At 42.6% G+C, this 24,068-nt stretch overlaps 1 protein-coding gene across 4 annotated transcripts in view; it reads right to left on the bottom strand.

The window, feature by feature from the left end:
• Nucleotides 1-1,307: 1,307 nt before the first annotated feature.
• CDK19 (cyclin dependent kinase 19) overlaps nucleotides 1,308-24,068 on the bottom strand; it is a 1,195,971-nt gene continuing 1,173,210 nt past the window's right edge. For all 4 annotated transcript variants that reach the window (XM_069234609.1, XM_069234610.1, XM_069234608.1 and 1 more), the window contains 2 exons: nucleotides 21,377-21,610; nucleotides 1,308-3,989 (listed from right to left, as the gene is read on the bottom strand). In XM_069234609.1, coding sequence (XP_069090710.1) covers nucleotides 3,861-3,989; nucleotides 21,377-21,610 — 363 coding nt within the window. In that variant the 3' untranslated portion in view covers nucleotides 1,308-3,860. The remainder of the gene's footprint in view (nucleotides 3,990-21,376; nucleotides 21,611-24,068) is intronic.

Here is a 24,068-nt window from a genome sequence, read left to right as displayed (position 1 = left end):
ACTTTTGGGAATTAGCAGAGCATCAGGGTATGTTAAGAGACTACAGTATGGAGATTGAAAGCAAGCACTGGGGCATGGATGACAAGAGGATAGAAGGGGCAAGTAAGATCCACCTTACTAGTGAACCCTGCAAGGGTCTCCAACATTTCGAGATGGTAAGAGGCTGTTGTGGAGCACCTTTGTGCAAGGAGTTTGGCCTGTGGCATCTTTATTTTTTTGTTGTACTCTGAATCAATCCATTCTTATATAGCAGTTGTTTTTAGTTTTGCTGTTTGATGTGTACATGTTGTATGTAAAATGCTCAACATGTTATTTACTTATTGTTTTAGATTTGTTGTTTCTAACTGTGCAGCGGTCTGACACCCCCTTGTCCACGTTTTGTAAAGCCACAAAAAATAAGTCTGGTTTTGGTTTGTATTGCACAGCACATGTTCCTTTGCAAGTCCGGCCCATGGAAATGTCTGCCTTTCTCTCCCACTGCTACATGTATGGTGAAAAGCTCTTAGGAACAACAGGTGACTAGGGGCAGAGGAGGGAAACTGATGGAATCCTGCTTTGCCCAGAGTGACCGACAACTTGGCAAGACTCTGCAAAGGATGCAGGGCCTCTAATGACAGCCACCATTAAAAAGTCTTGTATGGAGATATTAATGTCCTTACTGGGGTTTCCCCTTGCGGCGGAACAAGGCGGTATCTCAGGGACGTCAATAATCACGTTTAGAATAATCATTCATCTTGGAAGCAGTTGGCCTTGCGCATATACAATTCCACTGTGGTGCTGTAAATCTTTATCATTTGTTTAGAGTATTTGGGCCAGATGTAGCAAAGGTTTTTACCCATTCTGCGTCAATGGGAAAAAGTGTTCGTACATATGGGCCTTAGGGCCATATGTACGAAAGCTTTTTCCCATAGACACAGAATGGGAAAAATCCTTTTGTACATCTGGCCCTTAGTGAGGTATTTGCGAATCTGATGTTTCCCCATGTTGTTCATTCATCAGCTGGATCTCAGGCAAGAGGAGTCTAAACAGGGCCAGCCCCCTTTTCCATGGTATCCAGTGCGACACTGTGCCCCTGCATACTTGAATGAGACGTAGTTGTTTACTTTTCAATGGAGAATTATTGCAAACAGGAAGCAGAATCGTCTAACTCAGGTTAACTAGGGAGCTCAGAGCTGACCATTTCCTGCACAGGTCTATTCTAAAATGGAAATATATCTCAGACAGCACACATTAATACTGAAGCAACTGAAATATAACTAAATAAATCCGAGCATTCTCTGAACATAAAGGCACACGAAACACTGAAACACGGTTTTATAGGTTTATAAATAAAATGTGCATTCACTTTATAAAAAAAGACAACCTAATATCTAACAAGTATCAACAATATTAAGTCCATCTTGACATACCATTTTGTCGCCCTTAAGTCCAAGCCAACTTGGGGAGGCACAATACCGGGATACTTTTTAGTAAACCCAATTTTCTTTCCGCACTGTAACGATAAGAATGTAGGATTACACAGGACCCCCGCTTAGCCCGCTGCATTCCTCAGATTCCCAAAGCAGAATGGAAAGTTTCAAGATCTCCCGTTTCTAAGCCGCAAGAATGTTATTTCTTGTCTCTTCACTGCAGGACTCACAAACATTTCACGGCCACGCTGCTTGTCCCACTGCTGCCCATGAAAACAGTGCTCTGTAATTGCAATAGCCTCAAAATAAAAAGGGGCGGAATATGGTTTGCATTCATGCAGAGGCCTCTCCTAGTAACAAGTCTCGTATGACAAGAATTCCTTTCCCAGAATTGGTGTGCGGGTTCTATTTTGTTTGTACACATTAAAAAGCCAAATAAGAAAATAAAACGCAGGGACCGTAAAATGTCTTGGTTTTGAAACTCATCATCGAAACAGTAAATTTCTGCGAAAAGAATGTAGTGCTTAAAAATTAGAGTACAGCATTTTTTAAAGAATACAGTGCTATAAAAAGGCTCCTTCAAACAAAAAAAAAACAATTCCTCACAGGTATTCTAACTTCAATCCGCAGCCCTCCACCGCACCCCTTCCTCTCCCCTCCCCGTTGCCAGGAAGGTACAAAACTATACAAGCTGATAGCCAGTAAATATTGTAAGTTACTTTTAAATAGCTGCCCTGATAAAAGACCATCAACATAAAAATGTCTCCACCCCCTATGATTCTGCAATAACTCAGGCGAGCACTCGCTGCATATATATCAACAATCCCAATTTAGGCAGGAGGCTCTACATTTTTTAGGCGGAAAATTGCTTAATTTTAGCTAATTTGTTCTATTTCAATGCTAGTCAGTAGTAAAAGTCCATTCCCACAATTATTTTTCGTGATCTCCCTGCTCTATATTCCAAAATGCTGTGTAGCTCCTGGCATGAATTTAGGCAGTTATAACTGTGGTGTAACAAAAGCCCCCCACAGGCCCCGCGGTGGGGTGGGGGAGTGGAGGGGCGAGCTCTAGGGGGCCACCTCAGCAAAGTATACTGTGCACGGGCGGCAGGCCCCTGACTGGATCTGTGGGGGCGGGGGCGGTGGGGGGCGATGTACTTTGCAGGGAGGCCCCCCTTTAAGTTTCGTTACGCTCAGTGCTTAATTTGTAAATAAAAAGGTGCCGGTGCTCAAAGCCCTCCTCTTAAACATGCGGCTGCTGCAATTAAATGTGTGAACATGGAATACTGAGGCGGCGTAATCCTGGAGCTATCTCGGGCCTCTTTAATCCATATAAAGCTACTCCCTGCCCCTCCAGCTCACTGTTGCAGCTTTAGTCTTTCTCACTTTGTGACGCTTTTTCGTGCTTCCCTTCATCCTTCTTTCCCATATGTGTCTTTTGCTCGCAGCAAATGCTTGAGGCAGAATAATAAGCCCCGGCCCTCAAAAATAAGTGCCGGTGCTCAGCACCGGAAACAACAAGCACAAATTAAGCACTGGTTACGCTACTGAGTTATAAATGCTAATTTCGATCGCCTAATATTGTTGCAGAGCTGACCTGCCTGGTTTCATTGTGCTGTAAATTACGACTGCAACATTATTAAGGGGTGACTGGTGCAAATGCAAGTATTGTAGACTCCTCTCAGCACCAGCAAAGGCTGATATGTGGGGGTGGTAAACGTGCAAATGTCACCAGCCAAACTCAAGTCCACAACATGATGGGTTTTAAATCGAGGCTCCAGTCAACACAGAAATGATGACTTGCGAGTGAAAAACATAATCACAAATTAGCCAGAGCTGGGCCCTAAAGAAAACGTTAGAACATCGTTAATTTAGAACCTCTTCTGCTGTCTAGTACTATTTAAACTATGTTCCTGCTACAATATCATAAGCCTTGTCATACCTATTTCTAAGTGAATGAGTACTATGTACATACTACGCACAAATACTAGAGCCATTCACCGTGAATTTGATATTTACATAAATCAAAGGGTTTAAATCCAAAAAGCAAGCTATGATGAATTATATCTTCGCCATGGTTACAGCCGGAATGCAGCAGCGGCCCGTAAAGACTGCTTCGAACTTGAGTGTTTTTTTAAATTCAGAGCAATCCAGGGCAGTCGCCACAGACAAACCTAGAAAGAGGCCTAAAGTAACTATAAAACATGAGGAAGTAAGCATTAGAGGCCTTCTCGGGAATCTCTTGCATGGCCATGAAGAAGAAGAAGAAAGTCTTCAAAACAAAATCTCAGGTCGAAATTTCCTTTGTGAGATTTGAATAGGTATTTACATCTCTTTTTGTTTTTGCTTCTTCTCTGTGTTTTTTGGTTCCGTGTTTACTGTCGGTGTGTATTGCTAGACCTGTTGATGACTGTCCACTTCTGGGACATAATCCGGATCCATACTCTGCTCTTCAGTACCTATGTGAAGATGAATGATACTGAGAGCTCTGCTGCTGAGATGACGTCGAGTAGCCCAGTGTGCTCTGGGACTGGGAAGCTCCTTGGACATTGTTTTGGTAACTTAGACGTGAACCCGGGTGCTGCAAAAAAGAAAAATACAACTAAGAAGCAGTCTGAACACATCTACACACCAAAACCACTTCCAACTGTGAAGAAAGAATCAGAAAAAAACAGCAGCATTCATGTCACAAATAATGCATTATGAAACGTTCCTATATAAGCCTAGGAAATTACTGTGTACTTAGTTTACACCTTGTTAGTGGCCGAAAACATGAACCTTAGTCTTCTTACCCTTGTTTAGGAACCAAAAATTCAGCTAGTTCAGTCCCACAGAACCCAGCTATATCATTTAACCCAAGTCACAAAGCATTGCAAAGCATGGCAGACAACAGCAATCCTTCTTTATACACACTGTCTCCTAAAATGGTGGCATATGATAGGTTTATCTCTTTCTTTTCACCTGAGGCTCCAGGCCTAGTATGGGGGCTGGATCCACCGACAGCACAGGTGGGTTTTACTAGGGTTCATGGGTGATCACACTTTGAGTGCAAAGGCTCAGTGGCATCAGTAAATAACTTTTCAGAGGAGGTTGAAGTAAGGTCAAAGAGGGAACGCTCTGCTTCTGTTTTAACAAGGTGATATAAACGATTGGTGGAATGATGGATTTGATTTCTTCTTCCGAGGGCTTGGGGTATAAGGACAAAAGCATAACAGGAATCAATGAATCACTCGCAAACAGTAGATAGATCTGACCCAGTTGCTATTACACCAGAAAATCTCATGAAAATGTGAAGGCAAACAAACAACATTAAGAAGCTAAAACAATAATTTGCTTGCAGCAAATAGATATTCCTTACCCAATGTCTATACGGATCAGTACATATAAAAGGGAATGGAACCCAGGACAACCCAGCTGGGAAAAATGTTTAGATTGAGTCAGGGCCATGTAAAGCACTGCCTAAGTGTGTGAGACGGTTATAGTATAAAGATTGCTAATTTATGCTCAAAAGTGATATTCAATAAAAAATAATGATTTCACTAAGATAGTGGATTTACGTCTACTTTAGTTACCCTACTCCTGCTTAATGCAATGTGTAACTTTCTCATGTTTGAGGGTTAGCCAACTAAAACGTTTGGATTTTATTTTAGTGTCATGTGTGTTCCCTAATTAATATGTTCTTTTCTCATGACACTCCTCAGGAGGCAGATCACATGAATATCAAATATACTGGTGCAAATTATCCCACTTTTCACTTCAGTTATGCATAGACCTTTAGATTTAAGTTATGTATTCTCATAATTGAATGTCAGACCTTTTGTGAGTACTTTGAATGTTTACATTATTAGGGGTGTTCACAAAATGTGTGTCATGGCATCTCCTCGGCCCACACCCTTTTCAATCCATTTAACTCCGACCACTTCACTCTTACCCCTGCATAAATGATGTAGTACTTTCATAAACCCTGCATAAGCAATTACACTCTCATGAGATTCCTCTTGCATAAAAGGCATTTCCAGTTTTGTGACTCAGGCTTAAAGTACGCATGAATAAGTCATTACATTATCTGGGAGTAAGATCCATAAACTCATGGAAAGGTTCAGACAGCTTTAGTGCTCTGCAAAAGCTCCTATGTGATTGACCCTAATGATTGGACTGATAATTCGTTGAAGACTCCTACTATTTTATAGGTAAAAAAAAGTGGATTATTATTTGCAAAGAATGTCGGTCCTTAACAGGTAGTAAGTCTGCAACCTTGTGCCTACTGGGAAGCAAGTACCACAAGTACCCCGCTGTAGCACTTTCAGGGTAGCGAGGCAGAGAAGTCCAAAGCAATTTGGGAGAGGTGGTGTGGGCCAGTTCCCCAGTCCGCATGCATGCAACAAAAAGCAACCCATGAGTCATTGTCCAGTCAGTGCATTTAATTATAAAAAAGTACATACTACTCAAAACATGATGGCAGGTGGAAATACCTATGGTGCCATCCAAATAACACTTTCCACGCCTAGCGAGCCCTGAACCCTATATTATACACAATGCAATGGGGTAGAGTTCTCAAAAGGCAGTCTGACTGGCTTTGTCTGTTTCTCATTTGTCACCACATTCATAAAAGCAGGAATATGTCATGTTAAACCAATACTACACCTTAAAAAATACTAAGGGTGGAGGTATTGTCTTACAATGACATTTATTAGGGCATGTAATGCCTCACTGTTAAAATTGAGATTATCAGTACATCATTTAAAAACACTTCAATGGCCTTCATGTAACGATTCAGTGTTAACTCTGACATTGTAAATACATTATTTACCTTTTCATTAAGTTGTGTGCGTGAGTTATTCTCCTGTAAAGCGTTTGGGCAAAAGCCCAAGTTCTAATATGGCTTAAAAACTGATGAGCAGCAGTCCAAGATCATGTATCCTATGACCTGGGAGGCCCATCCGACCTTGCTGGCTCCCCGCTTGGTTGGCACTTCTGGCAAGGAGGCACTTCCTCATTCTTTCACCCTTGAGTGCAGGCAGCGTGCTAGCCATGGTGAGCAACCTACCCTCCAAGACACAAGGGTTTTGTGTATACATTTGTTTTTGTACCTTTGTTTTGGGGGCCAGCTCCTAGAAATTGCTGCAGCCGGAAGTCCCCGCTTCCAATAATAACTCAGTGGGGGTTCTCGGATATCAAAGATGACTCAGTGGGGGTCCACAGATGCCAAAAGATTTGTAACTGCTGCAATACTGCATTGACAAATATTTTTTTCAAACCAAAACTAAACTATTAATTTAAATATAGGTTACACAGGTCCATACAAGGGGAAGGAAATGAACCCAGGCTAATAATGATGTATCAATTATGCAGAGGGGCACAGTTGTTTCCAATTCTGGAGCGCAAATGACTTTAAGATATACATTGCTGGGTACTTGCTGACAAACAGATTGGCAGGACTATCTCGCCCATTGAAGGTGAATTAAAACTGATGTCTAACTCAAACAGAGTTGGAGGATTTGGTTGGTTCTTCCATGAGGGTCATTCAAAGCACAAACTGAGCAGAAAAATCATAACTGGGGGAAGCACACTTTCCTGCACAAATCTATGCCGATTGCATTGCTCTGCTTGACTAAACAACAATTGGTGTACAACAGTTCTTGATTGCATTGACAAGGGTTTATAACGCACTCAAAATCCAATGTGATGGGTTTCGGCAAGAAGAATCACAACTGATGGTTCACTGGACCAAGGTTAATCTGGTAAGTGACTATCGTTACCTCAGGTGTGTATCAAAGATACATTAGAATGGAGCTCACTCGAGGCCTTCAGGAAACAGGTTTTGGCCACCTTGTGTGGTTTATCCAATTTACAGAGAGATTAAGGGTCAGATGTAGCAAAAAAACAAATTGCGACTTGCAATTTGCGAGTCCCTGCGACTCGCAAATTGCAAGTCGCAATTTGGTATGCAGAAAGGTGTCTCAGACACCTTCTGCAACTCGCAATGGGGTCGCAAAGACCCACCTCATTAATATTAATGAGGTGGGTCGCAGTTTGCGACCCCATTGCGAGTATGGGCACTCACGGGGATGGTGGCCTGCTGGAGACAGCAGACCACCATGTCCGTGACTGCTTTTTAATAAAGCAGTTTTTTTTTTTCTAAGTGCAGCCCGTTTACCTTAAAGGAAAACGAGCTGCACTTTGAAAAAAAAACCGAAACCTTTAGTTTCGGATTTTTTCAGGGCAGGTAGTGATCCATTGGACCACTGCCAGCTCTGAAAAAATATTTTTTTGTCCAGTCATAAAGGGGAAGGGGTCCCATAGGGACCCCTTCCCGTTTGCGACTGGGTTACCATCCACTTCAAGTGGATGGTAACTGCGATTCCATTTGGAATTGAATTGCATTGCGAGTCGCAAATAGGAAGGGAACACCCCTTCCTATTTGCGAGTCAGAAATGCATTTTGCGAGTCGGATCCGACTCGCAAAATGCATTTCTACATACCGGTGAGGATTTTGCGCCTCGCAAACGGCGTTTTTCGCCATTTGCTACTTGCAAACGCCTTCTTACATCTGGCCCTTAGAGTTTTAACTGTCATCTCCCTCGAAGTAGTATATAAGGTGGAGAATTTTCTGTAGGTCGTTACTGAGCTCCAATATGTGGCTAGAGGCTGGTTACAGCTCAGACTGGCTTGAAGGGCAGTTGCAGAAGAAAGTCTTGCCAATCTAATAACCTGTCTCTGTTCAGGGGATTATGTTGTGCTGCTTTTGAAACTGCCTACGGCCTTTGCGACTGTTGTTTCATGCAAAGTAGGACATACTTCTGAGGTTGCTTAATGACAAATAAAAGGGTAATATCCACTTCTTGACAAAGGTCATGGGACGGGATAATGGGCCAGGTGTACTAACAGAGAGGACACAAACAGTGGGTGCACTCTATACACTTACGTGCTATGATCTATCTGGAATTTTGTGATGCAGTCTACGTACCAACTGGTCACCAAACAAGATGTCCAGTCACAGGGGGTTGCAGATGGACCTGCTTACTGAACATTAATTAGGTGGGTCGTTATTTATGAACTGCCTGCAAATACAAGGATGGTGGCCTGTAAGTATAGCAGACCACCAGTCCATATGTTCACATTTTCGAATAGGAAACATCATTTTAAAGCAGTCCGTGTTCTGTGATACTTTAAATAGTTGCCACCTGTCCAGTAGACCACTGTCTTGTCCTCAAAAAGCCACCAACGCAATTCACTAAGGGGAAGCTATCCAAAAGGGGAAGCTTCCCCTTATCAAATGTGTTCCAAACTTCTTTGAGCACTTTGGTAAATGTTCAATGATTTGGGACCACAAAGGCATGTCACTGCGAATCACACTTTTGAAGGGGAGATCTTTTCACGCTCACTCCTAAATGCGATTTGGAACTGGAACCCCTTTTGGAATTCAGAAAGGCTACTCTGTACAGCACAAGGGGATAGAACATGCTGACATCCCGTTTTGGTGTTCCAACCCTTGTGATTTTGAGACTAGCAGGTTTTTGCAACAGCTAAATGCATTTTGCAACTACAAAATAGGGATCAAAATTGTACGCCACTTAGGTCTAAACTCTCCTGCAGTTTATATTTAAGGCATTTTGAAAAGGATCAACTTAAATGTAACGGGACCACTGACTTTTCTACCATTGATGGCTTGAGTGTCCATTTATCTGTCCCTATTGACTCACTCGAAGATGTTAACCATTTATTAATGAATCCCAGACAATTTACTTATCTTTGAGGATACGTTTTCTGATTGATACTCTATCAAACTGCAGATTCCTCACCTTGTGAATATTTCCCAGGCGTCGGACTGAAACCGTAAACTTTTCAGTAGTATCTCTGTGTCGGTAGGTGGTATCATGTGGCTTCGCACCAATGTTGTTCCACTCCAGAAGTGGTGTGCAGAGCAGTATATAAATGCCATCTATGTGCACTGCTGTTGAATGCTTTCTAGGCTATCTGCACCTCCAGACACAGAGCAGCAGCAGATTGGTTGAACTAGTGTGCACATCTCTAGACTTGGGATCTTTTTAGATGGGAAAGGAGTTGAGTTCAAGGAACGGGGGAGGTTGAGAGAGTCGGTGAGAAATCTGCGATTAGAGTAGCCACCAGATTCCTTACCTTGTGAATAGATATCAAAGCAGCACCTCCCAGGTGGTGGGTCTGTGAACTGACTCAGATCAAAAAATCCTAGGCAGGACCGATCAAGCAAAGTGCACATTTCTGCAGACCTGGTTGCCCAGGCAGGAGAGCTTTGTGAATGCATGAACTGATGCCGATGTAGCCTCCTGCCAAATGTCCACAAAAGGCCTGCCAACACAGGCGAGTCAAAGCAGTAATAGCAGCCTTGCCTATGGTGAAGTGAGCCTGCAAGCCTTCGTGGGTGGGGGTCTGCTTTTTAGTTAGTGCATAGCAGATTTTGATATAGAGACCAATTCAAAGGGAGTTGGTCTTTTTCTGCACTGCCTTGCCCTTCTTTGCCCCAGCAAATCCAGCAAAGAGCTGTTCCTCCACACAATGTTCCGTGGTACGATTAATGTAGACACTTCAGGGTGTTTTAGGATCCAACCGGTGAAGTCTCTTCCCTCCTTTTAAGGAGGAGGCACAGCACAGAACACCAGGAGGGTGATTGTTGGAAATGGCCTCTCTGCAGGGTCACCCCCAAACGTTTTGCCTTCCTCCTCTTCTTTTTCTGACTCAATGTTTGCTGGCTTTAGGACTCTGGACACTTTACCACTGCTAACCACTGCTATGTAGGTAAAAGGCAGGACATGTACCTGTGTGTTTTATATGTCCTGGTAGTGGAAAACTCCTAACTTCATTTCCACTACTGTGAGGCCTGCTCCTTTCATAGGATAGCATTAAGACTATCCCCATATACTGTGTAAGTGGTAGATTCTGATCAGAAAGGAGTAACCAGGTCATATTTAGTATGGCCAGAATGGTAATCAAAAATCCGGTTTATTGGTGAGGTTGGATTTTCTATTACTAATTTAGAAATGCCATTTCTCCACACTTAAATCCATCTGTGCCTTACAGCCTGCCTCCAATCAATGTCTGGGCTGGGCTGGTTGACAGATTCCTTGTGCATTTCACCCAGACAACCACAAACACAGGATACTCAGTCACACCTGCACTCATATGCATACTGAACGGGTCTTCCTGGGCTAGGAGGGTGGAGGGCCTGACACTTACATTTCAAAGGCTAGTGACCTGCCCTCACTCAATGGACTGCCACAACCCCTACTGGAACCCTGGCAGACAGACCTTTACTGAAAGGGGACTCTGCACACCTCAAAACCACTCTTTGAAGTCTTCCCCCCTTCAGAGGCATTTTTGAGTATATAAACTGGGTCTCTGACCCTACCAAATCAGACACTTCTGGACCTGAACCTACAACCTGTCAAGAGGAAATGCCTGGCTGCCAAAAGAACTCATCTGGACTGCTGCCCTGCTGCCTTGCTGCCCTATGACTTTCCTGAGACGTGCTCTTCAAGGGCTTGGATTGAGCTTGCCTCCTGGTTTCTGAAGCCTCAGGGCCAAAAAGACTTCATCTCTTGAAAAAAAATTGACGCACAGTCTGATGGAAACGACGCACAGCCTGCCTTGTGATGAGAAAATGACCGCACAGCTGAACCGGAATGACGCAACCCAACTTCCTAACTAAAGATTCGATGCAGCGTCTGCCTTGCGGACAGAAATTTGATACACAGCCTACCGGATCAAGGCACAGCCGAACCAGAACGGCACAGCCCGACTTCCAGAGTGAAGAATCAATGCTGCGCGTGCCGTGCAACAGAAAATTTGATGCATCGTCTACCGGATCGACGCAACGGCTGTGACTTCTTCACGCATGCCTAGGATTCAGCCTGCATCCTCTGTGGCATCAAAAAGATCCCCGCATCGCAGTAAGAACCAAGACTGCGTGCTGGAAATTGATGCAAAGCCCCTTGCAGCGTGGAAAGAAACGACACATCATCTGTACCGCGCCAGAAATTCCGACGCACACCCTATTTTTCCACGCATCTCCTCCTCTGGGGTCTGCGTGCATGTTATTTTTGACGCAAACCAGGTACTTTGTGCAACAAGAGACAACGGTTGATTTGATTTCTAAGATTTAGGACTCTTTTTTATTTTGCAAAAGTGATTTCTCAATTTGAGCTTATTGAATCTTTATTGTTTTTACCTTAATTTAACCAGATAAATATCTAATATTTTTCTAAACCTGTTTGGTGTATTTTTGTGCTGTTTTCACTGTGTTACTGTATGGTTTATTGCACAAATACTTTACACATTGCCTTCTAAGTTAAGCCTGACTGCTTAGTGCCAAGCTACCAGAGGGTGGGCACAGGATAATTTGGATTGTGTGTGACTTACCCTGACTAGGATTGTTGTCCCTATTTGGACAAAGGTGAATACCTCTTCCAACTAGATACCCCATTTCTAACAGTGATCATTTGCCCAATGTGAAAAAGAATGGCTACTTTTGGTAGAAAAGAAGCTTGCATCTTTAACACCAGTTTGTCTGCAAAGAATGTTGTGTACTGTTGGTTGACACAAAGGGCTTGTAGCTCACTCACATCATGCAGCAAGATCATGGCAGTGAGAAAAACTGTCTTGAGAGTGAGGAGCTCAATGATCAGCTGTGTGGCAGCTCAAAAGTACATATTAAGAATGTGAGGACTAAATTGAAGACCCACTGAGGCATGATGAAAGGTGTAGGTTGGAACGAATGCTGCAAATCTTTTAACAAGTGATTTAAATAAGGATGGCTGATTTGACAACCGGAAAAGCCGAAGCTGCATCCTGATCAGGGGATAGATGCTCATGCCCAAGAATTGCAAGTTCCACATTTCCCTTGCCCAATCTTGTGCCATAAGGATGAGTTGGCCCTGGTCGTTCCTCATCTTCTTCAGAACTTGTGGCAGGAGAGGTAACAGCGGAAAGGCACACCTGAGTCATGAGCTCCACTAAAAGCAGAATGGGTTTCTGAGTGAGAGTTGTCTTGAAAACTCCAGCATGCAAAATTAATGACATTGCACCTTCTCAGCGGTGGCGAAGAGAACAACCCAGGGTTCTCTCTATTCTCAGAAAATACCCTGTGCCACCTCTGGGTGTAACGGCCAATCATGATCACCTAGGTGTCAGCCTCTCAGATTGTCCACTTGATGTTTAAAGATCCTACCAGGTGGTGCTTCACCAGGAAAATCCTCTCTTGATCCAGCCACTTTCAGAGGTGTAGTGCCTCCTGACACACGGCCCATGACCCCCCCAACCTTGCCTGTTGCAGTACCACTTGCCAGTGGTGCTGTCCATGAGCATGTGCAGCTTATCTCTGATGGCAGGCAGGAAAGGCTTTCAACGCCAATTAAGTGACCCAAAACTCTAGCAGGTTGATATGGAGCCTGGCCTCCGCCAGACACCAAATGCCCCTAATTTCCACCTCTCCCAGCTTGGGTTTCTAACCCAGAAGTGATGCATCTGTCACCACTGTTAGCTCTGGCCATTACACACTGGCAAATGTATGATTTTAATAGAAAACTGTCTGGTCAGAAACAAAAGGGTAGCTCCAGGTCAATGTCTAGTGGAGTTGAAAGAAAGGAACTGATGACAGCATGAATGGGTGATGCTTATATGGTTGTATGAGTTTTCATTGAAAATCGGTTTTGAAATTTGCTCTTGCATTCTTAGTTTCAAGATGTAAATGAAATGTCTGCAGGTCTTACTTTCAGAAACATTCTTGTTGGAGGTATTTATTTCAGTGCTTTTCTTCAGGGGCCATTATTTTGGATTTAAATATTTTAGATTGTCAAACAAATTCTTTGGATGCTATTAAATTGCTGACCCATCACCACCGCTAAACATCATCCATTCCTGAGCCCTTCCCAATCTCTATTCACTATTCATCCTGGCATCTAAAAAACACCCCAACACACCTAACCTGCAGCCAGCCATCCCAGACCCCTAAACTCCATCTATCCCTGAACCCTAAAAGTATTTTCTACACTGAACTCCACCCATACCTGAACACTAAAAACCCCCACCACATCTAAACTACACCCATCCCTGACCCCTGAACTCAATCTATCCCTGAACGCTAAAAGCCCTTTCTACTCTTAACTTCACCCATCCCTGACCATGAAAAAAAAAACTCAGCATCCTTAAACTCCACCCATTCCTGACCCTAAACTCCACCCATTCAGTCACCCTAAAACCCTCTTTCTATGCCTAAACCCCACTCATCCTTGACTTCTTAAACCCTTCACCACCACCACCACTCATGAACCCTAAGAAACCCTCACCACCCTAAATACCAGCCATCTCTAACCCTTTAAAAACCACTCAACACATAAAGACTCTGCCCACTGCTGAACCCTTAAACCCCCCACACCACCCTAAAATCCACCCATTGCTGAACCCTAAAACTCTTTCTGCTCATAACCTCTATTATCCAGGACCCTTAAACCCTTCACCAACCCTAAATTCTACCCATTCCTGAACCTTAAATATATTCTTTACCACCCCTATACTCTACCCATCACTGAACCTTAAAAACATTTCCCAGCCCTAAATACAGCCTATCATCAGTGCTTAATTTGTGCTTGTTGTTTCCGGTGCTGAGCACCGGCACTTATTTGTGAGGGCCGGGGCTTATTCCTATGCCTCAAGCATTTGCTGCGAGCAAGAGACACGTATGGGAAAGACGGACGAAGGAAAAACTAAAAAGCGTCATAAAGGGAGAAAGTAGAAAGTTGCAGGATGAGCTGAAGGGGGAGGGGTGGCCATAAATGGATTGAAGAGGCCCGAGATGGCTTCAGGATTAAGCTGCCTCAGTATTCAGTGCTGGCAGATTTAATTACAGCAGTCTCGTGTTTAAGAGAAGGGCTTTGAGCACCGGCACCTCTTTATTTACAATTTAAGCACTGCCTATCATGAACCTAAAAAGTCCTCCGCATACCTGGACTCCACCTATTCCTGAACCTTAAAACATATCACTACCCTAAACTCCACTTATTCATGATCCCTAACAAATCCTCACCACCCCTAAACTCTACCTATTCCGAACTCTAAAAAACCCTTTCTATGCCTGAACCACACCCATATCTGACCCATACAAAACCCCACTCACTGCAAAACATTACTCGTTCCTGAATGCAAATCCCTCTCACTACTCCTAAACTCCACCCAAGTTTAATGTAACTTTGGATTTACCTTAAAATTATCTTGTCTTTAAAATATTTCATTTTTTTATTTGTATTATTTACATATCCTTAAAATTGGTTTTCCATGATTTGGGTTCCTCCAAATGGTTCCAAAGTTAATAATAATAATAAAGTGATTTATAGAGCACATAGTAACTTTTAATGAAGTGCCCCAGCACTGAGAAATAGCTCCTGAAAACATGTAAAAGCAACTACCTCAAATAGCCCAAATCAGAGTGACCTAAGTAATCAGGTTTTACATTTTTATGAAATGATAGTTGAGTTTTTATTTCCTGTCTGAGAGAAAGGGGAGGAGAATTCCACATTTTTCGATGCCAAGAACCTAAAAAGAGCAGTTTTTGTTTTTGCATTCATTCACATACATCAGCTTATATATACGGCTCCACACGTCTCTTCCTGAGCAGAACGACGTCAACATTAAGCAGTAAGATGCTGCCACTTTTCCAGATCTAATCTGACACAGGGGGAATATTCACAAGATGAGGAATCTGCGGTTTCAAGTATCCATCAAAAAGAAAGATATTTGTGCTAATGTACTGAAATTTATTGATTAACTGGATTGTGAATAGAATAATGGAACATACTGACCAATTTCCCTTCAATATTTATATTTTGCACTTTGAATTAAGGTTTATATTTTTGTAAACTGAAATAAATTATGTGTGTGCTTCTATCTTTCTAAGAGCAAAAAGCTTTGTGACTTAGGACCCTCAGAGAAGAAGACTGTCCTAAATTCCCATACATAATACTATTAGCAGTGGCTACTTTAGAGACAAAAGGTATATAAGAATATATCCTTACAGTCATAAAGATAATAATTCAAAGGACAGATTTTACTCAGACTGCATGCCTATGTTTTAAAAAATTACAAAATTCTTATTATGAGCTTACTAGGAATACACAAAGACAGCCCCTCTATCTCATTTTCGCTGCCTTATATAAATCTTGAATAGTTTACTTCAAGATATTACAATCATATCAGGCTAATTAGTGGTGGCATTCCTGTAGAGTGTTATACGAGAATAGAGGACGAAAGCCATGCAAAAAGGTCTTCGAAGTTGTCCTTGTCACTACTGAGATTTGTAGTAGGAAGTCATCATTGGGTCTTTCACCCCTCCAACTGATGTGCTGAGTGTACTATGCACAGTCTATCTCTTCTTCTGTGCTAGGTGAAAGTTCATGACCATTTCCAACACATGCTGGCACGATTATTTATATCCTCCTCAAACTCTACTCTCATCATACCAATTTAAGAGCCACTTGAAGTCAATTGTTCTTGTGGTGACAAGATTGTTTTAGTAAAGAGTTACAAATGATTAAGCTTCTCAGGTTATGCTTAAAATCTCATTATCAGTAATATATCCTGAAGGAGTCACAACAATCCAGGTGTTCTTCTCATTGTCACCTCTTTTTACATCTCCAAGTCACAATATTAATTATGCACGCATCTTAAATGAGTGAGAATAACATATATTTAACAAAAGTGTTTTTTTTCGTTATTTCTCACATTGACCTTTACTTTACAAAGGCATTAAAGAACAAGGGCCAGATGTAAATCGCAGTTTGCGGCATGCAAACAGCCTAAAGCGATGCTCATTCACAAATTGCGAGTCAGTACCGACTCGCAATTTGTGAATGCGAATCGCAAAAAGGAAGGAGTGTTCTCTTCCTATTTGCGACTCGCATCGCAATTCAGAATTGCTTTGTGACCGCGAATGCGGTCGCAAAGCAACTCGCAGTTACCACCAGTGTCACACTGGTGGTAACTCATTCACAAAAGGGAAGGGGTCCCCAGGGGACCCCTTCCCCTTTGTGAATGTCGCCAAAAATATTTTTTCAGAGCAGGAAAAAACGATACCAAATGGTTTCAGAAGTTTTTTCATTTTGCAACTCTTTTTCTTTTAAGGAAAACTGGCTGCAAAATGAAAAAAAAAACGACTTTTTTTAAAAAGCAGTCACAGACATGGAGGTTATTTATTTTGATGAGGTGGGTCTTTGCGACCCCATAGCGAGACACCGTTCTGCATCCGATATTGCGACTCGGAAATTGCGAGTCGGACAGACTCGCAATTTCCGAGTCGCAATATCAGACTTTGCTACATGTGGCCCCAAGTTACTTACCTTCGGTAGAGCCTTATCTGACAGGCAAGGGTACTGGTCACGAAAAGTTTCCAGATCCAGTCTGACACCTGGGGATAGATCTAAGTTAAGGCATCCTTGGCTAGAACTCTCTAACAGATGGAATAGGTGCTTCCAAACAAGCACCCTCTGGCAAAGAATCTGCCAAACAATTGGTGCATAATTGCAACAATTTAAGGTCCAAGTCATTGACGAAAATGAGAGGAAAAATGTACACAAAGTTTGTCTGCTCAAAAACCTGTAGCTTTTATAAACAACTAGTTCCACTAAATAAAAATGGTCTTTTTAAAATATCAAGATCCAAATTGTTAGTTGAAAATGTAGAATTATCATATAAAATTGCTAAATTCCTGCAGTGCAATTGTCTTGTCTCTGTTTATGTCAAATACCAATACAGAGTTCCAGTCGTTATCAACAATGCTATGGATTGATTATTATTTTGCATTTATTTAATCTATTTAAACAGCTAGCCTATATTTTCCCACTCTTATTTTGCCCTGTTTTAGTGTAAGCTTATACTGTCAACACACTATAGAACAGGCATTATGAGTATTAATCGTACTGAACTCAATTTAGGTTTATTGGGATTGGAAAGCCTGTTTCTGAATTTAGTATGACTGTATTCAAATTCAAGAGTCTCAATTTGTTTAAGAAGACCTAACAACATAATATTATAAGGTTTTTATATTTTAAAGTCTATAATGAAATTATAAAAGTCCTTAGAGCTGATCCAAATGCATCCAACTTATTATAAATTGAAACAGCAGAGGGACTGTTGAATGAGGAAAAAAATATTTGTTAAAGAAGGTCAACTCTTTATAAAAGGTTTCATCAGATAATAAGTAGCTATTTAACATCTATCTCCCAATAAGGTCCCCACCCTTAAATGAATCCTAAATAGGGAAACCAGGAGAGAATGAAAGCCACCTCAGCTCCCTGAAAATTAACTTTAGGGTATTTGCTGATACTCATATAATTCATTCTTTATAGTGGAGCTGTGAACAGGCGAGAAAAAGGAAAATTCACAATTTTCAGGAAAATATATCTTTCAAGCATGGGAGAGAGTGCTTGCCAAAACAGCTATTTTGCATGCTTTCCGAGTTTTTTCAAGGACCTATTTACTTCTAAAAAAGGGTAATGACCTGATTAAAATCTCATTCTATACTATTATAGTTGTTTAAATCAATGAGTTTAAGTTTTATGGCATTTTAGGATGGGTTATTTTCAATTTGACCAAGTATGCTGAATCATATTAATTTGGTTATTTAATTTAAAACATCCTGAGGTGTCGGAATGGGTAGTTAGAGAAAGCAAACAACCCTGGTTCCATATGGATCGAGCAATGTCATATCAGCACCTATGAGTCTGGGCCTAGCTCCCAAGCCATCTCCGGTCCGAAAGCCCATCCCCACCAAGACAATACTTGATACCTGGGCTCAGATAGCTGTAAAAGAGGGATTTACTATGTTTTCATCTCCTAACGTCCCGATTGCGCGGAATCCTCACTTTACACCTGTGTTAGCTTCGACCTCATTTCTCGAGTGGGAGCGAGATGAGTAAAGGACACTGAGTGACCTCTTCATTAAAAGCACCATTAAATCCTTTGCACAAAGCAAAACTGAATATCACCTCACCGCGTCCTGATGTCTCCAATATCTCCAATTATACTACTGGGGACTACACCCCCCCAATGTGTTAGCCGTTACCCAAACTTTACACCATTCAAAAAGATGGTACTCTCCTTCAGCGGTGCCAGGAGCCTCATCTCCAATAGCTACAGGGTGCTGCAAGACTGTAAACCCCTCACAGTGCATCCCTAATAAACTAGATAGGTAAAGGGCTAGGAACCACCATCACCGCCAAACAGTGGGAGGGACTATGGAAAGACACCACTAAAATACACAGAAGCATCCCTCACAGAGAAAAGCCATACAAAATAATGTTTCAATGGTGCCTTATACCACTGCGACTTCACAAAATGTTTCTCACAGCCACCACTAATTAAAAAAAAAAAATAATAATTACCTGCCTGCCTCTTCCGGCCGCCTCTGTCACTTCTCTCTTCCTGGCAGTCACTGGGGCACAGGATCCCAATCCAGACGCTGCTCCGATGCTATACCAAGCATAACAGCAGCCCTGGGATTGGCCTGAGCAGGCTGGTTTGATGTTCGCTCAGGTTCAGGAAGCCTGTGCCATTTCTCCAACCTGGCTATGTAATATGGCTGGGTTGGAGAAATGTAACTGCGCACGTGGGTTCGGTCAGCCTAAAACGGCCAGGCAAACCAACATCAACACTTTACAGTGCCTCCCTGCCATAGACCAGCCCCGTCCTAGACAAGCGTGAAGGCTCAAACAAACAGTGACAAAATGATATTACAATTATTTTATTATTATTTTATTGGTCACTGCCTGACTGAGTAGGGGGCGTCGCTTCTCCTCTATTATAGAGGAGCCACCCTTGCCCAAAATAGGTTTGGTCCGGGGCCCCAAGATATCCCTGGGCATACTATAAAAGATGTGCACTCTGGGAAGACTAATCACTAATCATAGTAGTTGATGCGCCCTGAGCCTGTTCCTTGACTGTTTCTGCATTTTTTCCCTCTCTCCCCTATAATACCTGTTAAACTCCTCGCAATCCTGGAATATGCTGAAATAAGATAAACTGACAGAAGGTGTCACACACAGTGCTTAATTAGAGCCGGTGGTTTCCACTGCGGAACACCAGCGCTTATTTTTTAAGGCCGCACTTATTTTTCTGCCTCAAGAAGTGCTTTAAATGGGCAGGTACTGTCGGGTACGGAGTACCGGCAGTTTTTTATTTTTAGCGGGAGAGTACCTGCACTTCTCAAGAAAAACGTAATACTTTTAATTGGAGAGTACCAGCTCTTCTCAGAAATAAGCAGGTAGTCTGGTACAGAGTACCTGCACTTCGATTTTTCCATTTCAAGCACTGGCTTCAATCATTTACAGCGAGCAATAGACACATATGGGAATGACGGAGTAAGAGAAAAACGAAAAAGCGTCACAAAGGGAGAAAGCAAAAAGCTACAAGAGTGAGCTGAAGGGGCAGGGACAGCCTCTAAATTGATTGAAGAGGCCCCAGATGGCTTCGGGATTACGCTGCCTCAGTATTCCCTGTTCTCACATTTAATGGCAGCAGCAACGAGTTTTAAAGGAGAGCTTTGGGCACTGGCATGTTTTTATTTACAAATTAAGCACTTGTCACACAGGACAACCTGTCAGCTTTGAAGTCATATTAACTAAATCTTCAGGTTACCCCATCCATTCCTGTCTCCACATGCTACTGTGCGAGGTGCTCGGCACTACACCACAGAGGCACATATGTTCATTTCAAAATGTTAAACACTATTAACAGTATACTTTTCTCCAGTTCCGCAATATGTGATTGGTGCAGACAGATCAGATAAGGACACGGGAATCTAGGGCAGTGGAGACGAGCTGCATTCTTTAGTTTACACTCAGTTTAATTCCACTTGGTGTGGTTACTTCGATCTTAATTAAAATCAGTGCAGCACCAGATTATGGAATCACACGCAACCGGGTTTTCAAGTTAATGAGCTTAGTCTCCGAGCCAGAAGAAATGCGCTAACTCACATCTCTGACTGCTGCTTCGACAGTCTCAGTCAGAGGCAAAGACCTGTTTACACACAGCTACTGGCAGCAACCTGAAGTCGGAGGCGCTACACACTCAGATTCAGGTGCACTGACGGCTGTGGCAGGTGTTGGAATGAGGAAGGTCACAGATGGCATGGGTTTCATAAGCTCAGGGCTCTGCTATACCAAAAAAATAACAGTACTTTTGCTGTACAGCATTTTTGCCTGTTTTAAGTGCATAAGCAATTTGTATTATGATTCCACATTTCAGTGGAGCTCAACTTGAAAACCTCAGAAGGATGGAAGGCTAAATTGGTCTTGCTTGGATTCAAATGTATAATCTCTGGGTAATATAGAGATGTCAGCTGCAAATACTAAACTCCCTGAACCCACATACATAGCCTACATCGTGCTACGGGTCAGGATTGTGGTGCACTGACGGAAGGAAGGGATAACTTTTTTCAGGCACATGGAGATTATGGGGGTTATTACAACTTTGGAGTAGGTGTTAATCCGTCGCAAAAGTGACGGTAAAGCGACGGATATACCACCAGCTGTATTACGAGTCCATTATATCCTATGGAACTCGTAATACGGCTGGTGGTATATCCGTCACTTTACCGTCACTTTTGGGACGGATTAACACCTCCTACAAAGTTGTAATAACCCCCTAAGTGATTTGCCCAGAATAACAGACTGTTGAGCCGAAGGTTGGACTCGAAATGGTTTCCCCAGTTCCAAAATCAGCAGCTCTGGAAATCAGGCAACCTATCCTCTCATATCAATACTAATACATCGTGTTTATGTAATGCTTCATTCCACACTTCTGTCGCCAGATTTCTCTGCCTAGCTTTCAACCCACTGAGCCATCCTGCTAGTTTATGAAGTGACAGTGGTAAATATGTGTCATTATGTAGTTCCCACCCATACCTTAGTACATAGTAAGAAATAAACAACAGGAAAACATATCAACCTGATAATCAGATGGCATCACAGGTCCTCCTGAGTTGGTGCCTGAAGGTGCTATCCGTGGCTTCTTATTTTGAGGCCCTTGGCCGATGCTGGAGTCCTGACTATGCTGTAGGCCCAGCCCGGCGATTCCTCCTCCGGTAGTTCCATTGGTTTGTGTGCTGCTCTGCTGCTGCATCTGCTGCTGTTGCTGTGGTGCTGTCTGTTGCTGTGGTGCTGTTTGCTGGTGGTGTTGATTCTGGAAAACATCAAGCATATTCTTGTTAAGCTGGACTCACCAGGTAAGCATACCGCTGGGATTCATGAAGGGACAATCAGTGAAACAATATGCAGCTCAGACTGGGCCGTGATGGTAATGCAGATACAGCAGGGTGCTTCAGTGCTGTCAGTTCCTGAATTGCAAAGCTGATGGTACATAAAGTTGAACATTGAACAGAGATTGCTAGAAATGTTGATTTATTACAAGTTAGCTAGAAAATTGCCCAATACTACGCCAGGCCCAAGAATTACTGATATTGCGGGCACCAGTAAATATGTAGAAGGAGTGGGGGCTACTCTCGATTATGAGATAATGGCTACAGAGTCAGTGTTTGGACTGATTTCTCCATATTTTTTCACGGTTGTATGCAGGATTTCCCCTAAAGACGTTGCCTACTTTTAGCTGGCAAACTCCTGAGTCATGGAATATCCGTATTTCTTGTCATCAGGATGGGTCTAGAAACTCTGTTCCCGACCTCATTGGGATTCACAGTGGACTCAGATTGAGGCCACTACAGTACAGCAGATGTTATACACTTGCTAACCAGGGCTTGCCTGAAAAGAAGGTCCAGAAGGACTAAGCCCCTTGACGCGGAGTTACCTATAATTAGGTAACAATAACATCTGTTATTTACAGAACTTAGAAGGTGCTAAATGGTGGTAATAATATCTATATAAAAACAGGATATGAACATTGCTTATATCGGAATCTGATTCAGGTCTAGCTCGCCCTTCACTTTCCTAAGAAATTCCAGAGGCTCCAGGACATGAATCACAACCAAGTGTCAATTTCTATCGTCTCTTGCAATCTTTTCGGGCTCACAAATATTTCCCAGTATGAATTTCACACCGCATTATTATTGCACTTCCTTCTGCGTGAGATTCACCTTAGCTGCTTGATAAAGCAGACAGGGTTCACTGGGAGGTGCGTGTGATACATTTTTGTTACAACACGCATTACACACCACAGTGAGACCTGCACTCTCAAAGCACTCCACTTTCTCCAGTTTGATGGGGTCCCTTAACCACATTTGAATGGGACCGAACACAGGTTAGAGAGCAAGAGTTCAAAATGTAGGATCTGGGCACATGGGTTTCACATGGTTGCCACTGTTTCTGCACTGTTCTGCGGCTGACGGCTGACGGCTCACAACCCTCTGGCCTTTTTCTCTCCATCAACAGCAGAAGACAGAGAAGCGGCTGTGAGGTGGGCCATTTGAAGAACAGGGGATGGTGATTACCAGCAGCAGCGTATTTATAGTGAGTTATCTATGCTTACTTGAATATCTGGCCACCCCTACTCCAGACTCAAGGAAAAACTCCAAAGCTATTAAACATAAAGGAAGCAGGCAACCTCTAAATCACCATAAACAAGCCAGACAAGTTCTTAAGAACAATTATGCCAACTGCGTTTCTCCAACGTGCAGTGTTCAGATAATGCGTGTGGTGTTGCTTTATGGATACCTTGCAAAAGATGTCAGTAAGATCCATACCTTTGGTTCTGCATTGTCCATGAGACAGACCTGGGCGGTGGGTCCCCCCCTTCAAAGGAGGTAAGGGGAGGTGGAAAAGTCATGCTATTCCTTCTTCTGCTCTGTGTAGGAATCAGAATGTCTAGTCGCGTTCACTGTTGCTGCTTGATCTGGTGACATATGCTTCTGAGGTTATAGCGAATGGACCTCAACTCCCTTGATTGCATGAGGGAAGCTCATTTTGTGACTCAGCATTTATCAGGAATCATCATTTGGGCCTTTTCCTCATTGCTGAGGAACATCCCGCTAGCGAGGAAAATAGCAGGTGGGCTACATGTTGAAGACTTACAACAGATTGGTAACACCTAGGGCAAGTGTGGGTGAGCTCCTACGATGCAGACAACACTGTGAGATACTTTAAACCCCAAAGCAAAAATTAGGTTCAATCCAAACTCTTCCGCCTCTGCTGTCATAGGCAGTATGAGTGTGAAGAAAGTTTTGAAGAAGGTCAGTTGGGCATATCATTCACTGTGTTAATTGTAGGTTGAAGGGGTTGGTGTAACCCGTGTTATTCCTTGTGGTGAAACTACCTTCAAATTATGCATAATTATGCAAAATACATTGTGCAGTCAAAGAAATTATCCGGAGGGTCAGTTCGGACACAAATTTAACTTAGAAATGTAACTTTGAGTTGATTTGCGGTTGTTTGCGTTCAAAATACTTCTGTGCGCATTTTAGTTTGTAGTTTTGCACTCAAAAATTACCGAGTCTGCTTGGGTAAAAAAATCTACCTGAAGTGTTTTCTGACTTCCCATGTAAAAGGAACTGCTGCTCGCGTTCAACATACTGCTGTTCACATTTGAATTTGTAGTTTCACGATTAAAAATTACCCAAACATTCCTTTTGGAGTAAAAAATCTACCTGAAAACCACTTGTATTAAAAAAATTACCCCAACGGATACATCT

This window comes from Pleurodeles waltl, chromosome 5 (genome assembly GCF_031143425.1).
Source record: "Pleurodeles waltl isolate 20211129_DDA chromosome 5, aPleWal1.hap1.20221129, whole genome shotgun sequence".
In the NCBI taxonomy this organism is placed as follows: domain Eukaryota; kingdom Metazoa; phylum Chordata; class Amphibia; order Caudata; family Salamandridae; genus Pleurodeles; species Pleurodeles waltl.
The sequence above is the reverse complement of the archived record's forward strand: the minus strand, read 5'-3'. Positions and strand labels throughout refer to the sequence as shown.